The 26,061-nt window shown below is 36.7% G+C and overlaps 1 protein-coding gene across 7 annotated transcripts in view; it reads right to left on the minus strand.

Moving 5' to 3' along the window:
* LOC133215119 (nipped-B-like protein) overlaps nucleotides 1–26,061 on the minus strand; it is a 170,960-nt gene that overhangs the window by 89,090 nt on the left and 55,809 nt on the right. For all 7 annotated transcript variants that reach the window (XM_061358885.1, XM_061358888.1, XM_061358887.1 and 4 more), the window contains exons 2-7: nucleotides 13,550–13,693; nucleotides 10,578–10,743; nucleotides 9,234–9,364; nucleotides 4,361–4,460; nucleotides 3,055–3,206; nucleotides 1,868–2,028 (exon numbers count right to left, since the gene is read on the minus strand). In XM_061358885.1, the coding sequence (XP_061214869.1) occupies nucleotides 1,868–2,028; nucleotides 3,055–3,206; nucleotides 4,361–4,460; nucleotides 9,234–9,364; nucleotides 10,578–10,743; nucleotides 13,550–13,613 (774 nt within the window). In that variant the 5' untranslated portion in view covers nucleotides 13,614–13,693. The remainder of the gene's footprint in view (nucleotides 1–1,867; nucleotides 2,029–3,054; nucleotides 3,207–4,360; nucleotides 4,461–9,233; nucleotides 9,365–10,577; nucleotides 10,744–13,549; nucleotides 13,694–26,061) is intronic.

Below are 26,061 nucleotides of genomic sequence, written 5' to 3' on the forward strand. Positions count from 1 at the left end.
GTTTGCTGATGACACTAAGCTGGGAGGGGTGGCCGACACGCCAGAAGGCTGTGCTGCCATCCAGCGAGACCTGGACAGGCTGGAGAGTTGGGTGGGGAATAACTTGATGAAATATAACAAGGGAAAGTGTAGAGTCCTGCATCTGGGCAGGAACAACCCCAGGTTCCAATATAGGTTGGGGAACGACCTGTTAGAGAGCAGTGTAGGGGAGAGGGACCTGGGGGTCCTGGTGGACGACAGGGTGACCATGAGCCAACACTGTGCCCTTGTGGCCAAGAAGGCCAATGGCAGCCTGGGGTGTATTAGAAGGGGGGTGGTTAGTAGGTTGAGAGAGGTCCTCCTTCCCCTCTACTCAGCCCTGGTGAGACCTCGCCTGGAATATTGTGTCCAGTTCTGGGCCCCTCAGTTCAAGAAGGACAGGGACCTGCTGGAGAGAGTCCAGGGCAGGGCAACTAAGATGATTAAGGGAGTGGAGCATCTCCCTTATGAGGAAAGACTGAGGGAGCTGGGTCTCTATAGTTTGGAGAAGAGGAGATTGAGGGGTGACCTTATTAGTGTATATAAATATATAAAGGGGGAGTGTCACGAGGATGGAGCCAGGCTCTTCTCAGTGGCAAACAATGATAGGACAAGGGGCAATGGGTACAAACTGGAACACAAGAGGTTCCACTTAAACTTGAGAAGAAACTTCTTCTCAGTGAGGGTGACAGAACACTGGAACAGGCTGCCCAGGGAGGTTGTGGAGTCTACTTCTCTGGAGACATTCAAAACCCGCCTGGACACGTTCCTGTGTAACCTTATCTAGGTGTTCCTGCTCCGGCAGGGGGATTGGACTAGATGATCTTTTGAGGTCCCTTCCAATCTCTAACATACTGTGATACTGTGAAAGAACAAGGAAGACTCATATAAAAGCATAAGACTGATAAGACTAGTAACTCTCTTGGAGTTCTACTGCATTAAACCTTGCAATGGATTTGGAGAGCACTAGTACCCTTGTTGAGTACAACACTTTTTTGCTTCCACAAGACAGTTTAGAAAGACAAGAGTCGCCCACATTTTTTTTGTAAGCTCAATAAAACAAAGACACAATCACACCCACCAAAAAAAAAAAAGGCCTGTTTGCCACCAGGTTTTGATGAGAAAACAAAACTGAAACTCAAGTGCCATTAACAAGATTTTGTGTCAAACTTGAAGAATCCCAACAAACTTCACCCACATGGTGAGATTCTCATTAGGAAGAAAAGGAATCAGTAGTTTGAAAAAAAAGTGGGAGAAAGTTGTGGGATTTTTCCCATCAGATTCAAGACTTCGGAAAGAATTTTTCCCTTGTGAAATAAAGTCACTAAAGGAACACATCTTACAAAAAAAACAGGCCATAAAAGCATGTAAAAGATCAGTAAGAAGAGATGTCCATTGGAATTCTTGCCTCAGACAACACTACTCTATTACCCAATAGGTTATTCAAATATATCAAGTCTAATGGACAGCTGCAGGTATCTTTGGACAACTATGCAACTATTTACAACCTAGTATTGTTTTCACCAACACATTGCTACAGTAATTGTAGGCACACTCTACCATTTCTTTAAAATAAGCTCACATATGAGTTTGTGTGAAGATTTCTTACTTTTCTTTATTTCTTCAGAATGAATGCTATGAACAGTTCCAAAGGAAAGATAGATCTAGCAAAAATTAAATCTCACACAGGAAACTCACCTGGTTGAGTGGCATCAAAAATCAAAACATATTTTCAGTGGCTTTACAGATTAACAACACAATAAAGTGACTTCTGAGGCAGCTAAACTCATACTTCCTTTATCGTAATAAATATTTACTTTATCGTAATAAACTGATTTAGTTAACATACATCACTACTTAATCTGTGCACCATCTGTAGGTAGTCTTCATTTGAGCCATGTCTAGAATTATCAGCATGATGATTAGCTGAATTTCCAGACAACTGACTTGAAACTTTATTTTCATGGAGATTCCTCATCCCAGCCGTGACAATGGGACTTGATACTGAAGCTGAAATACAGAAAGTGTAAGTAACTATATTGACATATTCACACATTCATCAACTCATAAAAAGTTTCAGAGAAAACACCATAATAGTGGATATTTATGTGTTGTACGTGTAAGCTCTTGAATAGGAACATGAATCTAACTTTCTAATTGAATCCTTTTGCCACAAACACCTTGAATAAAATTTGATATCTAAGATTTTCATTTTCAAGAGAATTTAAAACCTAAATTCCATGTACAGATTATCCATGTTACTATCCACATTTATTTTAATTACAGTCAGTATCATAAGTCTTACTGGTCATAGAAAACCTTGTTTTCCTCCACGTAATTTATTTTCACTGCCTTCACTAATTATCAAGGTGTTCATAAGGCATATAACATTACATAAAGAACCATCTATACCTATTCTAAGCACAATGCTAAACTTCAAGAACAAATTATTTAAAAGAATTCAGTGAGAATTCTACTTACCAATAGAAAAATGCCCTAGATACTTTAACAGTGTTCGTGTTTTTCAAGATTGATTTTAGAAAAGGGAAGTACAAAGACATCCATTCATTCTGAAGGTCATCTTTACCAGTTACTGCATACTTTCAGCATATTTCTAGCCAACGTAGAATTAACTTGGTCAACACTATGAAGATTTGGTAAGGCTAAATAAGCTGGCAGCGAAGCTTAACAATATCTTGGCAAATCCAAGGTTTTAGCTAGTACAGAAAAATGGCCATAGCTAACAAGTAGAAGTTTTTTGTTTGTTTTGATTTGTTGATTGCCATGTATACATGCCAACTATGCAAAATGGGCACAGTTGGCATGTGGGTATACCTAGAGTGTACCTTTTTTTTCAATAAGGTGTATACTAGCACTCTGTAGAATCAGGTAAGCAAAGCTTAAACGTACCTGCCAACTCAAAGATTTCCATTAAGCATGTGACTCTTTCAAACAAATTAGAAAGCTGTGAAACGTGCACATGAATGTAAATCTGACATGAGCTAGAAGAATAAAACAAACATCACAGACTTTTACCTTGTTGCATTTGCGGATGTGGTGTATAACTTGGAGGGTGTGAATACGGCATGTATCCTGCAGGGCTTTGAGGAGCATATGGACTAGGCACTGGGCTGTTCTGTTGTGCCAAAAATCTGCTACCAGAGCTTGTCTGTGGTGGCACAAACCGACTAAAAATAAAAGGAAATTTTTAAAAGTTAGAAAAGCAAATTTAGACAAAATTATTGATACAAAATTTCAACATAATCAATAATCTCCCCCGAAAGCAGTATTTTAGGCTATCAATACCTTCCTAAGAACAATTATTACTTAGGAATCATAGCTTAGGTACTACATTAATAACAGTAAAGACCAGAATAAAAAGCATTCATAAGGCCTCCACCTAGAGAAAGGATCTGCAGTTTCCGTAAGTTAGTCCTAGAAGTTCTAATGAAAGTGACAGCTAAGTTTTAATTAACTACTAGGTCAGTAAGATTAACAAGGAGCCATCTGCTCTAAATATGATTTCTCCTGGAAGATTTCAGATACAGGAATGTGGCAGGCAGTTAGGTAGGACCTGACACAAAGTTCACTGAATACATCTTACTCTTTCCTTGGCTTTATCTTAGACTGATCCTACAGATAGAAGCCATAAAAATATCATAGGCTTGTGGTAATAATAAATGCACATTATAACCCAGTAACAGGGTCAAAACTACATGCAGAATTCTTTCCTCTAGTCCAGTGTACTTTATTATATGAATAAAGGCCTGGATTATAGTACACACTACTTGCAAACACTCAGAAGTTTAAGAAAAAGAACCAGAAAGCTGACAAGGATGTTGCTGGAAGACTTGCCAAACTACTATGCCTGTCCTCTTCTGAGTGGCCTTTAGTGTAAGCATTAACATGTTAACAAGTACTCCATGCTTTTACAAGCTTTCTTTTCACCCTTCTGCCACACTGGTACTGTTACACATACTGGAACGCATTAGCCTCTTCTCTATTAACATCTTGCCACCAGCCTCAGCCTCTGCCACACGTAAAAAAGATGTGGAGGGATGGCAGGAGATGTGAAGGGACTCGTTAAGCAGGAAAAAAGCTTGTCAGAATTATGGAAGGGAGTGAGAGAGGAGAATCATGATTAATCCTCAGAATACAAGGATTAAATCAGCGACAAAAAGGTTTCTTTGCCAGCTGAAGGAACCCACCCTGCTGTCCAACACAAAATTTGTCTTGACACTTAGCACCTTCCACTCACATATTTGCAACAATAACTGACTTTCAGTGTAGGAAGAATTTGCAGTTGGCTGACCTTCCCACCCCATTTAAAAGAAAGCATTACCTGGAAGGACTATGTGATATAGTGGTTTGTTGATAATTGGAAGATGCAGGACTACCACGCATGGAATTCTGAGAAATATTAAACTGTGACATCATCATCCCTATTAAAAAGAAAGAGCAGCATTACTTTACACACATTTCCTTTTTAATCAACAAAATCTCTCTGTTCAGAAATTATTATATACAAAGAGATTATGAACTTTACAGCCATTAACATCATATACCCATTTCTACTGTTAGAAAACACTAGAAATGATCACTAGAAATGATCAATTCTGTTTAAGATGTTAATTTTACATCATGACATATAGAAGTGTTCTTCAGGCAGTGTTAATTCCATTTTATATATTAACAGTGGTTCTTTCCTCTGTTCTTTACTGCCTCAAAAGCCACAACCTGTAGAAACATTTTGTAACAGGACATATATTCTGAACCCCAGGCTGGTGTGCACAGTATTCGTTGTGCCAATAAGTAAAAGATTTTGAAACTTTGCAAGTGAAAATTTATCTCCCATTTTTCAAGCAAGTACAGCAAACAATCATCTCGGGCTGTGCTGCAAGTCCTCACCACTACCATAATCCTTAGTGGTTCCTTCCTACCCAGGGACAAAAGCTTTCTATTCCAACTCCAGTACCGTTTATAAGTAATGTTATCAAAGAAGGTGCTGAAATACTTCAGTTGCATAGCAGAACCAATATTCCAACTGTAAACTCCCACAGCCTGCAGATTCCCACAGTCATGCTTTGGAAATTCTGGAGTTGTACTAGCTGGCAAGCCACAAGTACCAAAGTGCTTGAAACTAACTAATTAAAGGGGCATTTGGACAAGGCCCTTAATAATTTGCTGTAATGTTTTTTCAGGCCTGACGCAGCTGGGCAGTTGGACTAGATAACCATTGCAGGTCCCTTCCAACTGAAATATTCTATTCTATTCTACTCTACTCTACTCTATTCTATTCTATTCTTGCCTGTTAGGGAGAATTTAAAGGAATCTTTTACTTTTCCTTTCTTTGATACAGGAATAAAGAATTCCCTAATAATAGCATTACACTGGAAATTGAAGTGATGCAGAAACAAAAAAAAACCTTAAATTATTTTTAAGTTATTCTAATGACAGAACTTACAGTACTGCAGCTAAATGCAGTGTCAGAATCCATGTGCACACTGAAGCTTGGGAAGCCACAGCAAGTAGTACAAACATTTGAAAACAAAAGTTAGACAAAAGGCTGACAGGAGTCCCCAGTGCAGAGTGTTTGAGAGCTGTCAACTCTTCAATTGTTATCATGGATTTCAGTTACTGCAGTATTCACATATGCAAAACTAGTTTCAGAAATCCTCCCTGAGGTCTGTCACCCTCTTTTTCCTCTCTTCCCAGCAGAGAAGAGATGTGATAATCCCGCGTCAATGCAGCCCTTACTACCTCCAGGTAGGTGTGAAGTGCTGCACCCCAAATACATTAGCACAGGAAAACTGGCCCAAGAGCAGAAGTCTCCTGCTGTGCTGAAAAATACCTGGAGACCCCCCTATGGAGGACACTTCACCGTCCTGAGTAACAGAAGGGGACTCCTTGACTCTATGGACACTGGTTGCCTCAAATAGAGGCTAGTGAGGAGGAGACTCCAGAGATGCTTTGCTGCAGCACACCCACTTTTCACTCACCTCTCACTGCCACTCTCAACACCAGCTAGGTAGGGTATTTTAGTCAAACTACCAATCCTTACCATTCCCGTACAGGAAACAGAATGTGCCCAAATGAGCACGAAATAGACAAAGTTTCATTTTATGTTTAAAGCAAAAAATGTGCTTTCAATATACTTTAAAAATTTTCTATGTATTCTCTCCTCACTAACTTCAAGACACATTTTAAACCACAGATGCAATAGGCTTTGGTTTAAAACAATCACAGGAAATATAGAAATGAATTAAAATGTTAACACCATTAAAAACCCAATCAATCAACCAAGCAAACCAACCAACAAAACACCTAAAAATTACACTGTGACAGACAGCTCTCACTTCTCTCTCTCTTGTTGAGGCAGGGAGGGGGATTAGGAGTCAAAACTTCGGTAACTTAAAGAAAAAACAAACAACCTAAAAACCAGAATTTAAAAAACCCCACAACAAAACAAATAAACAACTAACACCAGCCAAACAACAACAAAAAAGCCACAGTGTCTCCAAAATTCTGAGCCAGGTAACAACCATGCCTGATAACAAATAAGAAATAAGTAAATGCCTCAAATATTCAGTCTAAAAAGGAGTTGAACTTAGTTTGCTGCCATTAGCACCAACATATCTTCTTGTAAATTTTTTACATTGTTGTCATATCACTAAGCAGCAGATATATGGCTTCACTGTGCCCTTCCGTACCTTAAATATTTAAGAATTTCTTCTAAATCTGACCTTAAATATTAACTTATTATACATATATATAAAAATTTACCTAATATATATATATTTTTATATATATACCAAACTTAACCTAAATTATTAACTTGATTATCAGAAATGTTAGGTTTGAGAAAACATCATCCTAGTAGTAACACTACTACAATGAGTTTCCTTATAACATACTTCCAGTCTTGCCCATGTTTTGCTTTTTCTTTTTTTTTTTTTCCCTTGGAAAAAAGGTGACAGTCATAAATCCATTTTAGCATTCCTACTAAATTACTAAATGCCAAAGAATGTACTACATAAAACTGCAGCACAAGGTGACAGGAAGTCTTGTATGATTGAACTGTATTACAGCATTAGCATGTTTAAGCTAGGACTGCTCACCAACAGGTGACGTTTCAGTTATATATACACTCTTATTTCAAAGTTTTTCCCTTTTACGGGCACATACACTTGAATTTTTGTACAAAGTAAGTATATCCAGGTCCCTGAGCAAAAGCAATCCCACGAGTGGGTTTGCCTTTACCTGAAGCAGGAATAACCAAGATTGCCTTCCCCAGCAAATTCTTCATATGCACCACAGGAACTTTGTCCCCGTCTATAATATGTAAAAGTTCTGATTGGGCTGGGCCAGCCCTGTTGGCAGATCCTCTGGTTTTGACCAACCAGGTGGCCTTTGGTAAGTGTGTAACCCAATGCTTGAAAGTTCCCCCACCCATTGCTCTCAGTGTAGTTTTTAACAGCCCATTGTACCTTTCAATTTTCCCAGAGGCTGGTGCATGGTAGGGGATGTGATATACCCACTCAATGCCATGCTCTTTGGCCCAAGTGTCTGTGAGGTTATTCCAGAAATGAGTCCCGTTGTCTGACTCAATTCTCTCTGGAGTGCTGTGTCACCACAAAATGTGTTTCTCAAGGCCCAGGATAGTGTTCCGGGCAGTGGCGTGGGGCACAGCATACGTTTCCAGCCATCCGGTGGTTGCTTCCATCATGGTAAGCACATGGCACTTGCCTTGGTGGGCTGGTGGCAGTGTGATATAGTCAATCTGCCAGGCCTTCCCTTATTTATACTTCAGACATCATCCTCCATACCAAAGAGGCTTTAACCATTTGGCTTGTTTAATTGCAGCACATGTTTCATACTCATGAATAACCTGGGCAATAGTGTCCATTCTTAAGTCCACCCCTCAATCACGGGCCCATCTATATCTTGCCAGCATCTGACTTAAAGATCCATTTATTTCCTGGTAAGAGTGTAGCCTTTTTCCATTGAAAATAAAGTCACATTTCACCTAGCTTTTCCAGACATTAATTCCAGGGCCTTCTTCCTCTCAAAATACTTTGCCTATAGCTGTGATTTTCCTCTCCTCCCCTTTTCTTTCCAGTTTTCAGATTTCACACTTATATTTCAATTCTTGCATTCATACAAGTAACCAGAATTATATAAAATAAAATTAAATATTCAAGGGAGTTTAAAAGTCTAATCTCTTCTGGTTCTCTGAGACACTTTCTCACTAAAGTAACACCAACTTTTCTAAATTTCATGCCTAATTATCTTTTATTCTGTACCGATATGTTCTTTGAAGGAAGGCCAAAACACATTTACCACACTACCCTCCAGCAGGGGGATTGGACTAGATGATCTTTTGAGGTCCCTTCCAATCTCTAACATACTGTGATACTGTGATATAAGGGCTTTTATTTCATTGGGATTATCCTTAACCTACTTAATCAAGCTGCAAAAATGTTTTCCCCCTGTGAAGCACACATAAATGTATCAATGAACTTAACAATATTTAGCCCTGAATTTCACATTTTCATTCCAGGAAGTTTCAGCCTTCTTTCTAGTAACATCACGTGTTCTGCCCTTACCACATTATTTTCAAATACTGATTGGCTTTTTACTCACTGGCACAGATAAACAAACCTAATAATCTCTTTTTCCTATTTCTCCTGTCCAAAACCACCTTACACTTCCATGCTCTGTGGACTCCAGTAACACTTCTATCTGTATCTCTGCAGTACACGCAAACCTTTACCCTCACACTAAGGAAACTCCAGAAATTCTCCTACCTGTTTCGTAGTTCACTACTCCTGCAATAATACACTATTATCATATAGATTTTCAGTAAGATTAAGGCATATTTTTTCAACCCCAATTATTTACTAAGACAAATATACAAAAGTAGCCATAAAAAATGAAAATGAACTATTTTAAAACAAAATCTAATCACCCTACAGATTAAAGTTTGTAGTGAAATTAAACTTATTTTTACAAAAAAATGGTATTATGTTTCCATGCTTACTCTACTAGAATCAATCACTCTCAGAAGATGTCACGGTACACAGGTTTATATCACTATCAAATACAAGGTAAGGCATAAATATGACAGTTGGACTCCATATAAATCTGTAGTTGGTATCAGGCCCCTAAACTCCAGAACAACATAAAATGAATAATAAATAATCAAAAATCCTTACCGCTTTGTACCCCGTATCTGTTTTGCATGCTTTTCTCCCTGAAAACATTAGGATTCCTTGCCAGGATAGCCTGCAGCAAGACTGGTATATCTCCCTCTGGATCATCACTGCCAAGGTTATCTTTCAACTCTCTGGAATTGTGGAAGTAAGCAAATAAAGAGGCAAATGCATTTTCAAATTATAAGAAACTATGAGTCAAGTAACAAAACAAAACAAAAAAACAAAACCAAAACCAAAAAGAACAAAAAAACAAAACCAAAATGAAAGAAAACAGTTTACTGTTAAAACAGACAAAACCAAGCCTGCAAAGCACTGCTCCCTGCCTCTATGGCTTTTTTTTCTCTTTTGTTTAAGAAGTCGCACAAGTGGTATTCTTACTAGTCTTTAGAATTATTTTCTGCTACAAAGCACTTCTATTTACATGCCTGTCAGTTTCAGACTATTATAAAAAGTTTCTTATGCCCTCTTTTATGCTGTGACCTTCCTCATAAAAGTACGCTTTGGCATAACTTCAATAAAGTATTATTGTGGGAGTAAAATTAATACACGCATGAACGTATAACATTCAGGTTACAACCCACTGCTTTGAGAACCATCTATTTTAAAAAGGGAAATTGGCATATTTTTGACGCCACAGGATTCCCTCTTAAATATATAAAAAAAAAGTAACATATTTTCTATAACTGTATCCATGCTTTCAATTATGGTTTGCTTTAAGAACTTTTAAAAGCTACTTTCACTTGATCTAAACAACTGATTGGAACATGCAGGAAAAAGAGTGTTGCCAACATAAGACAATTCAAAGGACAAGAAGGGAAAAAAAAAAAAGAAAAAGGAAAAGAAAGAAAAAAAGGGAAAAAAAGGGGGGAAAATTAACAAAAAGAGAACACATTACCATACTTGCTGGTCCAATTCTTAAAATATGTAAGTTCAATACCTAACCAGAATGGACATGGGTCTTACATGGGTGTCTCAAAAAACCTTTCTGTGTAATACTGGGTATACAACTTGCCTACGTGCATTATCAACCAAAGTGGAACACTAATGAGTATTGCAACATCAAAACCACAAAGTCTGCACTCCTAACTACCAAGAATAGAATAAGCAGCAGATCTATAAAATATCTCCTATGGTTATGCATAAAGGCTGCAGGACAATTATTAATGTTCAAACTGATTAAAATATTTGACTCTTGTATAGCAGTCATCTGCTAAGCAAGCCTAGTAAAAACTCTAAAAGTTCTAATTTTCAGATTCTCACAAACATCCTTCTCCATCCTCTCATCCAGTTAATTCTGATTTCAAGGAATATAGATATGATGAAACTGAAGTTCAAAATACATACATGTGATCTGTTGACACCTGATTGAGACTGTGGACGAGCTGTGAAACCAGATTTTCATCCCTGCAAGCCAGAAGGCAGTTCACCTCTTCAGCTATACGTCCATTGAAAAGCAGGCTTTTAGTTGTTGTAGCAGGTAATGGTGATGGAAGAGGCAGCTGGTTCAAAACTGTTATCAAATAACAGAAAAGAGCTTAGAGTCATTTCATGGAACACAGTAACAGAAATACACACACTTTCTCACTCCCTCACGTGATTAAGTAAGAAAACTTGATTTAAAATAGGCATTTAAATATAGGGAAGATTTCTCGATAATTTTTTTTTATCAAACACACACACAAATGCTGGATGCTGTTTTAAATACAGTAACGCAGTCAAGTCTAAAAGTTATATTACTGTAAATATTTAAGTGTGCTAAGGCAAGTATTATGAACAAAAGCATACTTTTAAGCATTCCAGAATATTAAGCTACTTATATGTATCAGCTTTCTCTTTGAGGAAAAAGCATTAACAAAAAAATGAAATGCAAAATCCTTGTACTTGCATGCAGTACTGTAAGTGCACTAAGAATATACTTTAAGGTTTCTACTCTGATCTGTATTTTTAATTAATGTTCCCACTTTGTACAGTCAGGGTAGATGAAAACAAAACAAGCAAAAAAAAAAATCCATCCCCAAAACAATCCACCAAAAAAACAAACAACCAATTTAAGCCACTAATTAATTTCTCTGTTTCTTCTTGGCTTGTATTTGTTCATATGTAAGTCATCTTCTCAAAAAGAGGCTAATATCATTGGTTGGTATGATTACTAAAACGTTATCTCAGTCAATATACCTATTCATAAATCTTGGTAAAAAAGATTTAATTAAAACACCCATCACCATATTTCTATCAGCTTATAAACCAGCACACTATACTTTCAGAGGGCATTCTTAGGTCTGCAGGCATAACAAGAAGTGTACCTTATAAGCCCTGAGTGGATGATTTGCAGAGCTACACAGATATGAGGACTGTAAGCCAGAAGAGTCCAAAAAGCTAGCTACAGAGAAAAATCACTTTTTTGGGTCCACAAAAAAAAAAAAAAAAGCTGACACTAACTTCAGGTTCCCAGGCTGATTAAAGCTCTGAGATTAAAAAAACAAACAACAAAAAAAACAAAGTAAAACCAAAAAGCCTCACGCAAAATACACTCTTTTGGCTCTTTTATGTTTTGAAATTCTTTAATAAAAAAAAACAGGGGTGTGTGGAATTCCAGTATTTTTTCCCCTATATAATGTATACCATTATTGTATTTAGAAATACACTGCAATTCAAACAGAAGTGTATAATATATTAAAACAGCTAGCTTTCATTACTTGCATCAGATTACACTGAATGTGCCAGAAACTTGGAAAAAATTAGCAAGATCAGTAAACCATATGTATTAAAACAGTATAAATTTATCTGGTTAACTAGCTACTCTACTACCTCTGGTCATCATGTCCTCTGTGTTTCCAGGGCAACAGGTCTTGCCTGTTGCAGTTCCTTATTTTCACACACAGAAAAAAAGCAGTTACAAAACTATCTCTTTCAGCTGCTCTGCTGTTTCTAAATAACAGACATGTTTATACATGACAGATAAAGAAGCAAATGAACCTAACACAAGGGCTATTCCTACCAAACATAGTGGAAGTATTCCAAGAAACTCTTGCACCAGGAGTCTGGCCAGTGACTTCTACCAGTGAAGTATTTTGATTTTCTTTAGAAACTTATCTGCAAATACTTAATGCTGGAAAACTTCCCATAGCCTGGAAACTTACTCTTTGCATACTGGTGATTCATTATTAGATATACATGCAGATATATAAAAACACACATAAACACATAAGCAGCATCTTCCAATTTGGTATTTCAGAATATCAGAATGACACGAAGGTGTTTTTTTCTTCCAGTACATCCTCTTCTTTTACTGTGGGCAGTTAAATTCAATTGCTGGGTATATATGTGCATATTCCAAGTGTCCCTTGGAAAGTTTCCACATTTCAGTAGTAGTGTAATAAAAACAAGAGCTTAGAAGTATCTGTGTCAGAGTCCAATTATCCTCAGACAACTGAGCTATGAATTCTTTCCTACACTTCATAAGCAACAAGCATCTTTCTTCAAACTACTCTTACTACAATGGTAATTCCAGGACCTCATTACAGTATAATAAATCTCCTCTTAGTTTACTCTAAAAATACATATTTGGTCACATTATAAACCATTTGGGTTTGTGCCAGTATCAGGTTTTGATGTAAACAGTCCTTGCATCTTGTCTTCCTGAGACATTTAAAGACAGTATGAGTATCTGCTCGTTTTGTAGGCTAAACAGCTATGAAAGAAGACTCACAGTTTCAGCTGCTGATTTCCATTGCAGCAGCCAATCTTTGCACCTATTAATTAGAGCAACTTTTTTGTACCTTGTCCAAAATTAAGGAACTAGGTTTCAAGTATATTCGGCATATTCCACAACTCTAGTTGGTTAGCTGAGCATCAGTCTAATCCTCCCTCTCCCTCTCTCTGTTTCTCCCTCTCCATCACTCTCTCGGTGATCATGATGATGTATGTCTTAGAGAAGCATTTTATAATTTATCTGGTTTTCTTTATTTGGGGGGTACCCAGATATACTAATGAATGATATTCCAAACAAACATGCTGCATCCCTAGCACTGTTCACAGCCAGGTTGGATAGCTCCTGGAGCAGCCCAGCCTAGTGGAAGGTGTCCCGCCCATGGCAGGGGCTTGGAACTGGTATTTAAGGCCCCTTCCAACACAAACCATTCTGTGATTCCATGAAACAATGAATTCCTGTATTTTGTTTCAAGTTTCCTCAAGGATTTTTTCTTTAACGTGCATTTCACTTCATGTTTAAATTAGCATGTTTTATATTTGAATAGATTGATTTGAATAGATTTTCAAAACAGCATAGCAAAGTCAAGAAAAAGAAGAATACTTACGGTCTGTAAGACTAGCAATCCCTGCAAGAGTAGTGATGGGAACATGAGGCATATCCCCATTCATCCTGAAGTTCTGGGATAGCAGTGCCTTCACAGATATTTTAATTCAGGTGCCAGCTATCATTACTTCCCATCTCCCAAGCACTAAAAAAAAAAAAAAAAAAAAAAGGGCGGGAGGGAGGGGAGAAAAAGAAAAAAAAAGAAAGAAATGAAAAAAGCAAATGAAGATTCTCAGTTTACTTTTTCAGAATTTTAACTTCAGTAACATAAATGAAACACAAACCTTACCCTCAGTTGTATACTATGTAAATTTTGTCAAGACTGAGTAGAGCAATATAGATTTTAAATATCCAATGATATTAAGCAATCAAAAGGCAAGCTTCTGGTCTCAGAAGGAGAGTCCTTCACCAAAAAAGATGCAAGACAAGGCAATTAGAAGACAATCTGGTCAGGTTACACAGTACCAACTCGAAACTGCTATCAAAACTTCTATTAGTTCATACACATGCCCAGTGTAATTAATTATAGCTGCCACATTCAATTTCCAGTTTTGTAGGAGGAGATATTTTTCATGTAAGAGTACAGCACAACCAAAAGAAGTAAATTACAGATGCAAAAAGCAAGGAGTAAACAATGTGACAAATACAAAACCTTGGTATAATTTAAAAGTAGTTGCTATTTCAAAATTGATCTGAAAATATGTAATATTAACTACTGTCTGATTAAACTACTACCAGAAACCATATCACCCCCCCTTCACAACAGGAGTTTAGCCCTTGTGAAGGGGGTTTAGCCACCTTCAGAAAAGGCAGCTGAAGAAAAGGTTTAGCCACCACAGAACTAGCTCAGTTATTTCCTGTAAAACAGCATAGTTTATATTCAACTACTGAAAAGGGAATTTGTTCACTCAGTTTACACTAACTATAAAGATCCCAACTGTAACAAAGTCCACACTACTTAAAAATATTAAAAAATCATCGCAATAATTTTGATTGCAGTTCCAAAACAACAAAACTTTGCGAAGATCACACATTACAATCCACTATTATTACTAACGAAATGGAAGAATAAAAAATTGCATATGGTGTTTTTGAAGGCAAACAAATTAAAAGAATTCGGTATGTATGTGGCTACTTACTATAGACAGGCACCTGCTTTAACATTTTTGGTAACAGTAAAAAGACTCCTGTAAGCATTCACATTATATACTAAGGAGACTGAAGTCATGATTTGCTGACTTTACAAGATAACATTTTTGAGAATTACACACAATACATACATACCAAGAGACCGCTGTAATTTGCTTACTAATTTTTATCTCCTTTCTTATGCCACACTGATGGCAACATACAGGACATCACTGTTAATAAATACATATAGATTCCAAGACAGACAAGGAAATTAAAGGTTTTAAGTCTTTTTCATGCTCAAAGTTTTAATGAATCACTGAAGTTAACTTTTCAAGCTTTCCCTATCTACACACAACTGAATTCTTTGAAAAAATACCAACACTGAGGTTAAACAGAACTGACAATGAGTTGACTTCCTTTGCTGCACCTGCCACAGTCTCATTCTCACCACTAAACTACAACTGCTTATTGAAAATATAATACATTATAAATACAGAAATCCAGTTAAGGAAACATACAGAGAGATACTCTGTGTGAGCTGCTGTTTTTGCGTCAGGTTTTGTGGTGTTTTTTTTTTTTGGGGGGGGTTTGTTTTTTTTTTTTTTTTTGTTTTGTTTTTTTTTTTCCAGGAGAAAACAGTCTTCAAACACCCAGTTTCAAACACTACTTGATACTTGAAGAGTTTTTAACCTGAAATGAATACCGACACACACAGAATTTCAGTGGTTTCTTAGTTCCATAAATTAGCAATTCTTAATGGAAAAAAAAAAGACTTCCATAATAAGTCTGCAACAGCAAACGCACTAAAAAACAACAGTTTTTTAATTTAAGTTTTCGTTAAAAGGTCAGTAACTAAAAAAACTAACACCTTTCACAGATAAACTGTATGTTCAATTGAAAGGTCATGTCTGGTGACTTTCTCTGTCATTATAAACTGCATCAAAGCTGACTAAGGCCACATCACTAATCAGTATTGGTGGAAACCTTGCATGCAACACAGAAACAACGAAAACAAGAAAAAAAAATTCCATTCACTTTCTCTTCCTATCATCTGGGAAAGCTGTAAACGTCAGAGGCTGTAACTACATCAAGGTTTTTTTTTTGTATTACTGCCACAAGAATTAAATTATACAGTTATTTAATGGGAAAAATTCCTCCAAAACCAGACACTTAGATAATTAGCAACCTTCTCCACAGATACATGGTAAGAAACCTGAAATGACAAGACCTGAGAGTGAAGCAAGTGCAGTAAGCTAGTACGGTCAGGGAAGAGCAAACTTTCTTTTGTAAGAGGAGAGTAAAAGGGGTTGGTTTGTTTAGCTAACAAAACAAAGGTCAAGAGGGGATGTGGTTGCTCTCTCTAAAGCAGTCAAAGAAGGTTACAAAGGAAGAATGCTACAGCGCAATACTAACACAACAATAAATGGGGCATGAGTGCAAGCAAGAAGAAAATGAGAAGAGAGCTTCTCACCATCAGAGCTGCCAATATTGGGAAGAGCTTCCATTAAGAGTAGTAGAGATAAGCATGGACCATACAGTTGTTACAGAAGGGACAGGATGTAGTTACTTGCATCAGCTGGGAACTACATACAGCAACTCCAGAATTCTGCCTCTTACTTAAGTTTTTGTAAGTATGAGGATGTGAGTAAACAGATGACAGTAAACAAAAGACCAAGAGAGATGGGATTAAATAATGAGATTAGGTTATACAACAGGCACAATACAAAGAAACCACAAAGGAGTATCTGGGTCCAAATATTGTGCCTGTTGTGTTGAGAGCAAAACTGTTATACAACTGGCAAACAAAGTGCGATCCAACTCCAGAACTAGAGACTAAAATCCAGTCATATTTCATGTTACCAAGAACATCAGTAAACTCACTCAGTTAAGGAATTTAAAATATTGAGCAGCTGGGGGGGGGGGAGGGGGAGCAAATGGACAGCTCAAGATTAGATAGGTTCTTTCACACAGAATCTTAGAAGAGGAAGCAACAATTAATAGCCTGATTGATAGACAAGTTTTGTTGTAGGGTTTCTTTACTTTCCATTCCCCAAGTGTAATAAGAGTTAGAAGTAATACCTTGTAGCAGCTCACAATTAGATGAGAAGAATCAACATTTTACAATATTTAGAAAATTTTACATTATCAACTTTTCACAGTAGCTAGTTCCAGTAGTACAGCATTTCTACCGCTACTGAAAAAATGCGACTGTTAGTTACATTAGCTAAACTAAAGAAATCTCAGAACTGCTGCACTGGAAAGCTTTTAAACAATGCATCAAATTGTAGCGTAGCAATTCAAATAGAAAAGTAGGAAATCAATTTACATATATGCAAATGAAGTCTTCCACATTCAGTATAGGTGTATTCAGTCTCTTGCTTCTTTATAAGAAACAAGAGATACTGTGAAAGATGTCTCACAAAGAAACCACACTGCACAAAGGAAGTGATACAAAGAACCCCTCAGTGAAATGAAAACAGTGAAATCACAGCATATATTGAGAATAATACATGAAAAAGCTATCATCCTAATACACAATAATAAAGTGAAGCCAACGCAATATAGCAAGAAAAGTAATATTACAAAAGCTTATGCTATGGTCAATAAGTATACTTTTAAAGTGCTACTTTTCTATGCAATCTTCTTCCTCCTTTTTTTTTTTAATCAATTATGTATATTCTCCTTCACTGCAAATTAATATTCCAAAGAAAATTGCTATTAAAATGTTAAATTTAATGTGTTGTGGGTTGTTAGGTTTCAGCTTTTCATAAGTAGAAAGTAAATATGCGGCTGGTAAAACAGTCTATAGCATAGACATGGAAAATACTGACTGCCTTCAGTGGCACCAAGTGTGTGTCATGTGGACCTTCTCCACAACTCATATCTCTTCGCATTTCTCATTTCTCACCATAGTACTGGACTAATGGCAGAGTGGAAAACTAATAAGAAGCAAATCTTTTTACAGAGAATACATAGGCATAGGTAAAACTAAAGAAGAAAGAGAGGATGAAAGTAAGTTGTGAACAATCTTAAGTAAAAAGATGACCACAACCAAGGAATAGCAAAAAAAAAAAAAAAACCCAAAAAAAAACCAACCCAAGCAAACAGATAAAAAAAATCACACCACGAAAAATCCAAGGGGAAAAAGAAAAAAAAAGAACCAAAACCCAATGGCACTTTTCCAGCTACTGTAGCATCTGACTGTCAATGAAATGGCAAGAAAACTCTGACCACTTGTTACCATATGAAGGTTCAAGCTCTGCATTTATGAAATGTTCCTCCTCAAAAAAAAAAATATCAGTTCTTCCCAGCTCAGCTATGTGCACGCATGGTAACAGTGGAAAACAGAGTCAAGGGAAAAATCTGTTTATGTGCAGTAATAAACAGGTTGAACAGTAATGCAAAGTAACCAACTTCATCATTCAGAAATTTCCTACGCACATTTAAATGTTTCATTTGCCATTCGCAGGGTATTCTTCAATTTATTATGACTATTTTAAAAATAACTTGTGTATGACTGACTTAATATATTTCTGAGAAGAGTATGAGAGACAAAATTAGGCGGACTAAAACTACATTTTAAAGAATGACCATGCTATTAGATCTCTATTTCTATTTTTCAAAGCATTCTGTTAAATAGAATACTTTAGACACACATTTTATTTAGTTTATATTATTAAATCTTAATTTAGAATTAAATACTTTAAAATGTGGTTTTCATTTCTTATACGCTGAGTAGCATCATATTGATGTAACTGCAGCACCATGATCAAAGTTGACTTCTGCAGCTGCACACTGAAAGTAAACCAGTATAACTCATGTATTAGATGGTTCATAATTTTGGTGAGCAGTGGACTTTTTTCTTTCTTTTAGATAAGGAAACATGCTACTAGAAATTTAAGAATCCTTGCCTTATAGCCAGGTTTAAACTTTCGCATTTGGCAATAAACTACCTTTCTTGCTAGTTACTAAATGAAGCTCTGCTATTTATCAATCCTTAATAAAAATAATAAATAAATAAACAAATAAATAAAGAATGTCACTTAAAGAATGAGGGAGAGGCAGAAAGAGACTGAACACTCTCTAATTCTCACTGAAACAAGACACTGAGTGAGGTACATCACACAGATTTACCCACAAGAGGAAGCATTTCTGGTTTCCATACCAGAGTTACAGTACACTAATTTTCCAGAACTAAACGCTATCAAAATGACTTCAAAAAATACCAAGGAAGGAGATATAGTTGTCAAAACACAGCCTAATATGTAAGTACCTGAGGGGCATGGGGGAGAGATAAACATACATGTTCATGATATAAAGCCTTTCAACACTTCAACAACACTAAGTCAATCTTCAAAAAAGTCAGAACTGCAACTGCACATTAATTAATCACTGATCAAGCTGTCTAAAGTTAAAATAATACTGCAAGAAACTAGGAAACTACCTGATATTAACCTAACTTCAACAACCAATGAGGAGTAGGCTTGTAGCATATGGAAGGAAGTAAAGAAAAAGGGAGTGATGGGAGGGTGGTGATGTCAGAAATCAAGACTCATTATTAACAATAAAAACCCAAGAAAACTCATCAACATTTATGAAACCAGGAATTTCACAGCACACACAGAACAGTTTCACCTTCTACAATACTAGGTACAAAAAATTGTTTGAAAATACAAATACAGAGATCTCAGAAGCATAAAACCAGATGAAATTCAGTGTACTAGTGAAATCTGTGTTGGATTCATGAAGCAATCAGCCAGCACCATCAGTGATACTGCCAAAGCAAATGAAAAATGAAAAAGTTTGAGATAAAAATTACCTAGACCGATTTTTAAACCAGCAATATTATACTGTGTTTACTACAACTATTCCCATAACTGTTGCTTGAATAACTACAACCACTGTAAGAAAAGAAACCTTAATGAAAATGACTGTAGTGTGCCAATTGTAAGCTGCTTCTGAATATAAAGAAAGCTTTAGAAAAAAAAAATCAGAGAAACTAGCTTCTTCCTCTGTGGCTACTACCACATTCCTTCGTGCTCCACTGTTCTAGTCCATAACAATGACACTAATGTCTCTGCTGCCCATGGAATACTAGTGGCAGTGGCACCATAGTAGATGGCAAGAGAAACCCCCAGTAAAGGTGGTGGAAGCATACACAGTATGAGAGGTCTGTGGATTCAAGGAAAGATGCCCCTAAAGCAGACACACACATATTTCCACCAGGGTAAAATAACAAAGGATTGAATCTGTAATAACTCTTCCTGTGGAATGAGAGGAGGTGAAATGACACAACTAGACCATCACAAATTTTAAAAGTAAAAAAAAAAAAAAAAAAAAGGAAGAAAAAAAAATAATCAGACTAAGCCGTGTGCAGAGAGCAGATACCAATGAGTAGTACACAGCTTCCCTGATATACATGATGCAGAAGTGGTCAGGTTAGTTTGACAAAGACCAAGCTGCATGTTGCAGCTGACATGCTGGAGAAAAGGCATACCAACTGGCAGAATGCTGACACATTTGAGAAGTGTGCCAATGCCAACCTCACGGAGTTCAGTAAGGCCAAGTGCAAGGTCCTGCCCTACCAGAGCAACCCCAAGCATCAAAAGAAGCGTGACCAGCAGGTCATGGGAGATGATTCTTCCCTACTGAACTGCTCTCGTGAAACCCCAAATGCAGTCCTGCATTCAACTCCTGGGCCCTCAACACATGAAACACATGGACCTGTTAGAGCAACTCCAGAGGAGTCACAAAGATGGTAAGAGGACTGAAGCACCTCTCCTCTGAAAACAGGCTGAGTTAGTTGGGCTTGTTCATCCTGAAGAAGGCTCAGGGAGACCTTCAAGCAGCCTTCCAGTACCCAAAGGAGTGCTACAAGAAAGGTGGATAAGGACTTTTACAAGAGCAAGTAATGACAGGACAAGGAGGAATGGGGGGATTACGTATTAGGAAAAAAAAAAAATAAAATCACTGTTAGGGTGGTGAGGCATTGGCCCAGGTTGTCCAGAGAAGCTGTGGCTGCCCCATCTCCAGCAGTGTTCAAGGCTAGGCTGAACAGGGCTTGGAGCAACCTGGTGTAGTGGAAGGCATCCCTGCCTGTGGCAGGAGGGTTGGAACTGGATGAACTTTAAGGCCCCTTCTTCCAACCCAAACCCTTCTATGAGTCTATGATTCTTTGTGAATATCTAGGAGGAAATGCTGATTTCTACTGTAACTGCAATTACAAAGGGTGAAAATACATTAAAACACAGTTTCCTGAAAAGAAAGAGCAAGTCTCTAGCAGCATTAGAACCTTTTCCTGCTAAAGCTGTATCCTTCTTCAAAGCACAGGAAACTTTCATTTTTATCCATTATATGTGATACAAAAATTAAAAAGTACCTACAAGCAGCATTCCACACTAAAAATAACCTCTCATATATTTAATTTGGATGCCTTAGCATGAAGAACTCCTTAAAATGAGTCTATATCAAGTCCTTCATATACAAATAAAACATTTAGCCAAACAAGTAAAAGCCTATTATTTCAGAAAACATAATCTGACCAAAAAAATTTGCAGAAAAATCAAATTACATTTACAAAGTGCTGTGATGATCAACAAGTGTAGCTTATTTCAGCAAAAGAGAAAAAAAGTAAATCTCAGAATTACTGAATTTTATGGAAAACACCCTATGTGTCAATGAGGCTATGTAAATAAGAATACAGCTTTACAGGAAAGTGAATTTCTTGCTATTTTATTAGAGAACTAATGCAAAACAGAATCTGCTTAAAAGCCTTACTGTAAGGCAGCCCAGTTGTCTCCTTAAAACACAGCGATTACATTTAATTGAATGGAACATAAATCTTGTATACCTGGTTCCAAAATAAGATACTAATGGCTCCTTCTCATTAGAAAAGTGATACCAGATTGAATCATACTGATAAGGTAGCAAAAACTAAACCAAAGAACTCGTATGTTTTTTAAATTTAGCTTGTATAAAATTCACATTATTTTTGCAGGCATAAGTGCACTGATAGCTATGAGTCATGCAATACCTTAGAAGTGTAATTATATTCAACAGTTCTGCAAAATAAAGTAGGTAAAACTTCTGTCAGGGAGAATCCAGCGATTTCAGGGGGTTTACATCCCCTCCTTTTCCATCTTTTTAAGCAATAAATATCCCCTTTATGAGATTCATTCATGTCAAAGTTCCTAACACTACTGAGAGCTACTGAATTCTTTTGTCCTGCAGAAGCAAATGTAGGATTAAACTGTCAAAACCAAACTTTGCTAGGCAGCAGTCATGATACTAGGTGTAGCTGAGAAATTCAAACATAAAGGGAAAACCCCAACCAATAGTTCATGAACCTATTTCCTATCTGCACTACATAATCCACACACAACTTTTATTCTAACAAAGTAGTACATCTGTAATTGCACTTTTTTGGTGAGCACAACCCTTTTGCTTGCTCAGGCACACACAGAGCAGCAGACACAAGATACAGTTCATTTTATTGAAAGAAAATAGAAGAGATGAAGAAGAGCACGAACAATTAAAAGGGTTCCATAGGTCAGATTTGTCAAATGGAGAACACTTTAGGTTGCAGCACACATCTTTGTTAACAAAGTAGTTCTGACAGGCATGAGAGAAAGCAGCTTGGGTTTTTTTTAAGTTTTTCTTGAATGTCTCATTTATGTTAGCTGATAGTAGTGATGCTCTTTTCTAAAAACAGTTGTATATTGACATTTACTTCTATTTTACAGACTTTTTTTCTTTAATTAGGTTGGATTTTAACCAGGCAAAAAACCTAGCGATTAAACACTGAACCAAAACATATTTAATTCAGCAGTCGTCTCCAATTTTTAATCTTGCATTTCTCTTTGAACTCTCTCAGATGATTCATAACCTTTATGAAACAAAACTGAGAAGAAATAAACCTGTTAAGGCAGCAGCTGATTTTGCACAAGTCTTACAGTTATGTATTTTTTGCCCCATTTTTTACTCCAAAAAACAAAATCCTTCCAAGCTTCTTTAATACACTCTAAGAAAACAGACACACAAGTTTTTCCTTAGATATCCACAATAAATGGCAACGTAAAATTTTACATGAACATATTTCGTGTGTTGCATTTTAAAAGCGCCTCACTGCTTTTTTGTATTGGAATTAATACTGACCTATGATACCTTATTCCCTTTGCCCTAATACTCATCTCTTTGCCTGTTTATCGACTTCAGCTCTGTGCCTGTTTAAGACTGATGCTGTATAGCTCTGTGCATGTATAAGACTGATGCTGTATAGCACTGCAAGTAGCTAAGATGCTTTTTTTTCTGGAGTGCTGTATTATTTCCCCTCAACCCCTTACCACAACAATGCAATTCCTCTTTCCAAAGGATCTACGATAGCTCTCTAACACAGACAGTTTCCTCTCCTCACATCAAATCCACTCCCACACCTCAGCTGCTAGATGGAAGACAGAGCATGTGCTGTGGCCTCTTCCTCAATGGGGACATGAGTATCTCTCCTCTATCCACAACCAACTTTCACAAATAAAACTGTCTTGAGACTTTCACCCTCTGTAAAATATAACTGAAATTAGCTGATGCTTTCCAAAATTATCAGACTGAGGACTTACAGATAAACAGTGCCACGATCATTAAGGAGAAAATGATTAAATAAATCAGTGTTTTTACTGACTACATACAGAAACACATAAAGATCTTGATTTCTACTGTCCTACTGTACACATCTGCACAATTACTAGTAATGGAATTATTTTTGTAATTTTACAGTATTTGCTACCCAATTTTTTTCTATTTGGTTCATTTTACAAAAGGTAGCTTATATTGCTCATGCAACATACAGATAAGATCATTCTCTCTAAAGGAGAGTATGTTAACTTCAAAAAGACAAAACCTCCAAAATAATACAATTTAACATTTAAATTAACATTACTAACATCTTGCTAAACCACTCTGATTGGAAAGACTGAACATGAGAGAAAAAGTAACTTTTTAAAAAAATAAATGCAGTGTCAGTGTCTAATAAATAACATAACCATGCAAGAGACTTCAAATATACAAAAATTTTCATCGCTTGGTTACTGATTTTATATAGTGTTTAAATTCTAAAACTGAGGATTACATGAAGGTTTTTGCATACAAGTTCCAACCTAGCAATCCTAAAAAAGTAAAGCTCCATGATTTTTTTAACTACAAAAGTATGATTATTAAAGAGCCAGGAATCCCTGATTCTTTCTTTTTTTTTTCTTTTTTTAAAATTATCTTCCTATCCTATTCAATTATCATTTCTATTAACATTACAAACAAAAATATTATAAATGACATGTAAAAGAGTATCACTAGTCAGCCAAGATATCCCTTTTCCCAACTGCACACACTAAAAGATTTTTTTCATATGAGCATTGTAGTCAGCTAAGCTTCTGGAGTTCAATGAACTCAAAGACATAGCACAGGAAACAAACCGAGACTACACCTGGAAAAACCATATATATTCAAAGTTATCAATAAGCCCTTAAGTATCTAATACACAACACCTAGATGTATAGTGTTGGAATTACTGTTAATCAAGTAAACTCAAGGACCAGCTCGCCATGAGCAACCAGGGCTAAATGGTAACAATCAGGTATGCCTCAATAGCTAGGAAAAATAGTGTATTAGGGTAAGACCCTTTGTACATTTGGGGATGGATTCATTCAGCTATCCAGGAAAGAGCCCTGTGCCATCCTGAACTGCTGCTGCTGAATCTCCTACGGCTGCAGCACAAACACAACAGAAGTTTCTTTTGCTCCCAAACTGTGCTAAAAGGAGGGATACAGTTCCAAGAAAAGCATTTATCTAAAGCGGTGTTTCTTTCATCTTATTGATCATCTTCCATATCCTACCCTTGACAGTCTGCACATATTACAAATCTAAACCAAAGATACCTATTTTGCAATTAGGTTAAAGCACTTGGTTTGCAAAGCTGCTTACAGGCTTCCATCAAGCTTAACTTCCCAACTTTCAAATTTTTCAAAATTACCAATATCGCAGCATAAACAAACATTCCATCAATAAGAATGAGGTAGAATCTCAAAATTATGATGGCCACACACAGAAAACTTCTCTTTTCACCTGTCCATGTTGAACATTCCCAGCCCACCTCCACAGGGTACTACAGCAACACAAAGAAACACACGAGCTGACAACACTTGAAAGCATACTTGTCAAAATAATAGTCTGGAGCAAACCAAAAGTTAAGTAGTTCTACAGATAGGGTTACCACAACCAGTTACTATAAAACAAGTACAATGAAGAACACCACCTTAAGGAAAACCTCCTTATGTGCAGAAACTCCCTAAAACATGCATCTGCGTATTGGTTAGGTTTTTTTTCTTTAGCAGACATAACTATCTCAAACCGGTATGAAATCTTCTTCATGCATAAGTAGAGTTTACTCAATGAAAATTAATTTTACAGTAAATAAACTGAATTCAAGCTACTAATTCTGAAAGACAATATAAACTTAAATGTTCAGTGTAGCTCAACTAAATCAGCTGAAAGCATTTCTTCATGTTAATTTACATTAAAAGCCTTAAGTGTTGTTACGCAGACATAGTTTCAGTAGTCCCTTTAACTTCTATTTATTTGGACAAAGTCAGTCACACGTCTTGAAAACAGTTCATGTGAACACAAATAATACACTTGTGATTTAGCTGTGAACTAGCTCCGGTTTTGTTTCTCCAAGAAACAGGGAAAATTCTAGGTTTCACATTGTACATTTCTATGGTACACTTCTGGTAGAAACTTATCAATCAGAACAGAAGTGGGTAGAACAAATAAAAGAAAACAGAAGGTTTACTATGACATTTCAAGACTGAATCATTACTAATCTAGAGGGAGAACAATGCCAAAACCAAGGTATACCACTGCAGACGATGTAAAAACACTGCAGGTCATGTGAAGAAATTAGACTGTGGGAGCTCAATAGATTTTATTTTCTCTTTAAAGAGCAGAGCAGGATCTTAATCCATGACACAAAAAGCTTAGAAACTTTCCCACTGTGAAACTATGCTAAAAATTTCACTTCATTTTAAGACTATTTTGGAAAACACAAAATACAGCCCTTCCATAACGGCTATATCCTCCTTCCATGGCAATTCCAGAAGCCACAAGGCTAGAGGAGACAAAGAAGACCAAAGAGTTCACAGAGCAGTCTACGAAACCAATGTGATTTCCAGCCAAACAAGTTAGCCTTTGCTGCCATTTTTCCCACATCATGATGTCAGTCACACATCTTGACATCATGATTCATGTATCAATCCCTTTCGTCCAGAAAACACAGTCTGCTCATGCAGGTATTTCTGCAGAACTCTCCTTTTCATTATGCAACACAAAAAACTGCAG

The sequence above is a fragment of the Neopsephotus bourkii genome, unplaced genomic scaffold (assembly GCF_033783945.1).
Source record: "Neopsephotus bourkii isolate Nb327-2 ecotype Australia unplaced genomic scaffold, CSIRO-AGI_Nbou_v1 NB_952, whole genome shotgun sequence".
Classification (NCBI taxonomy): domain Eukaryota; kingdom Metazoa; phylum Chordata; class Aves; order Psittaciformes; family Psittacidae; genus Neopsephotus; species Neopsephotus bourkii.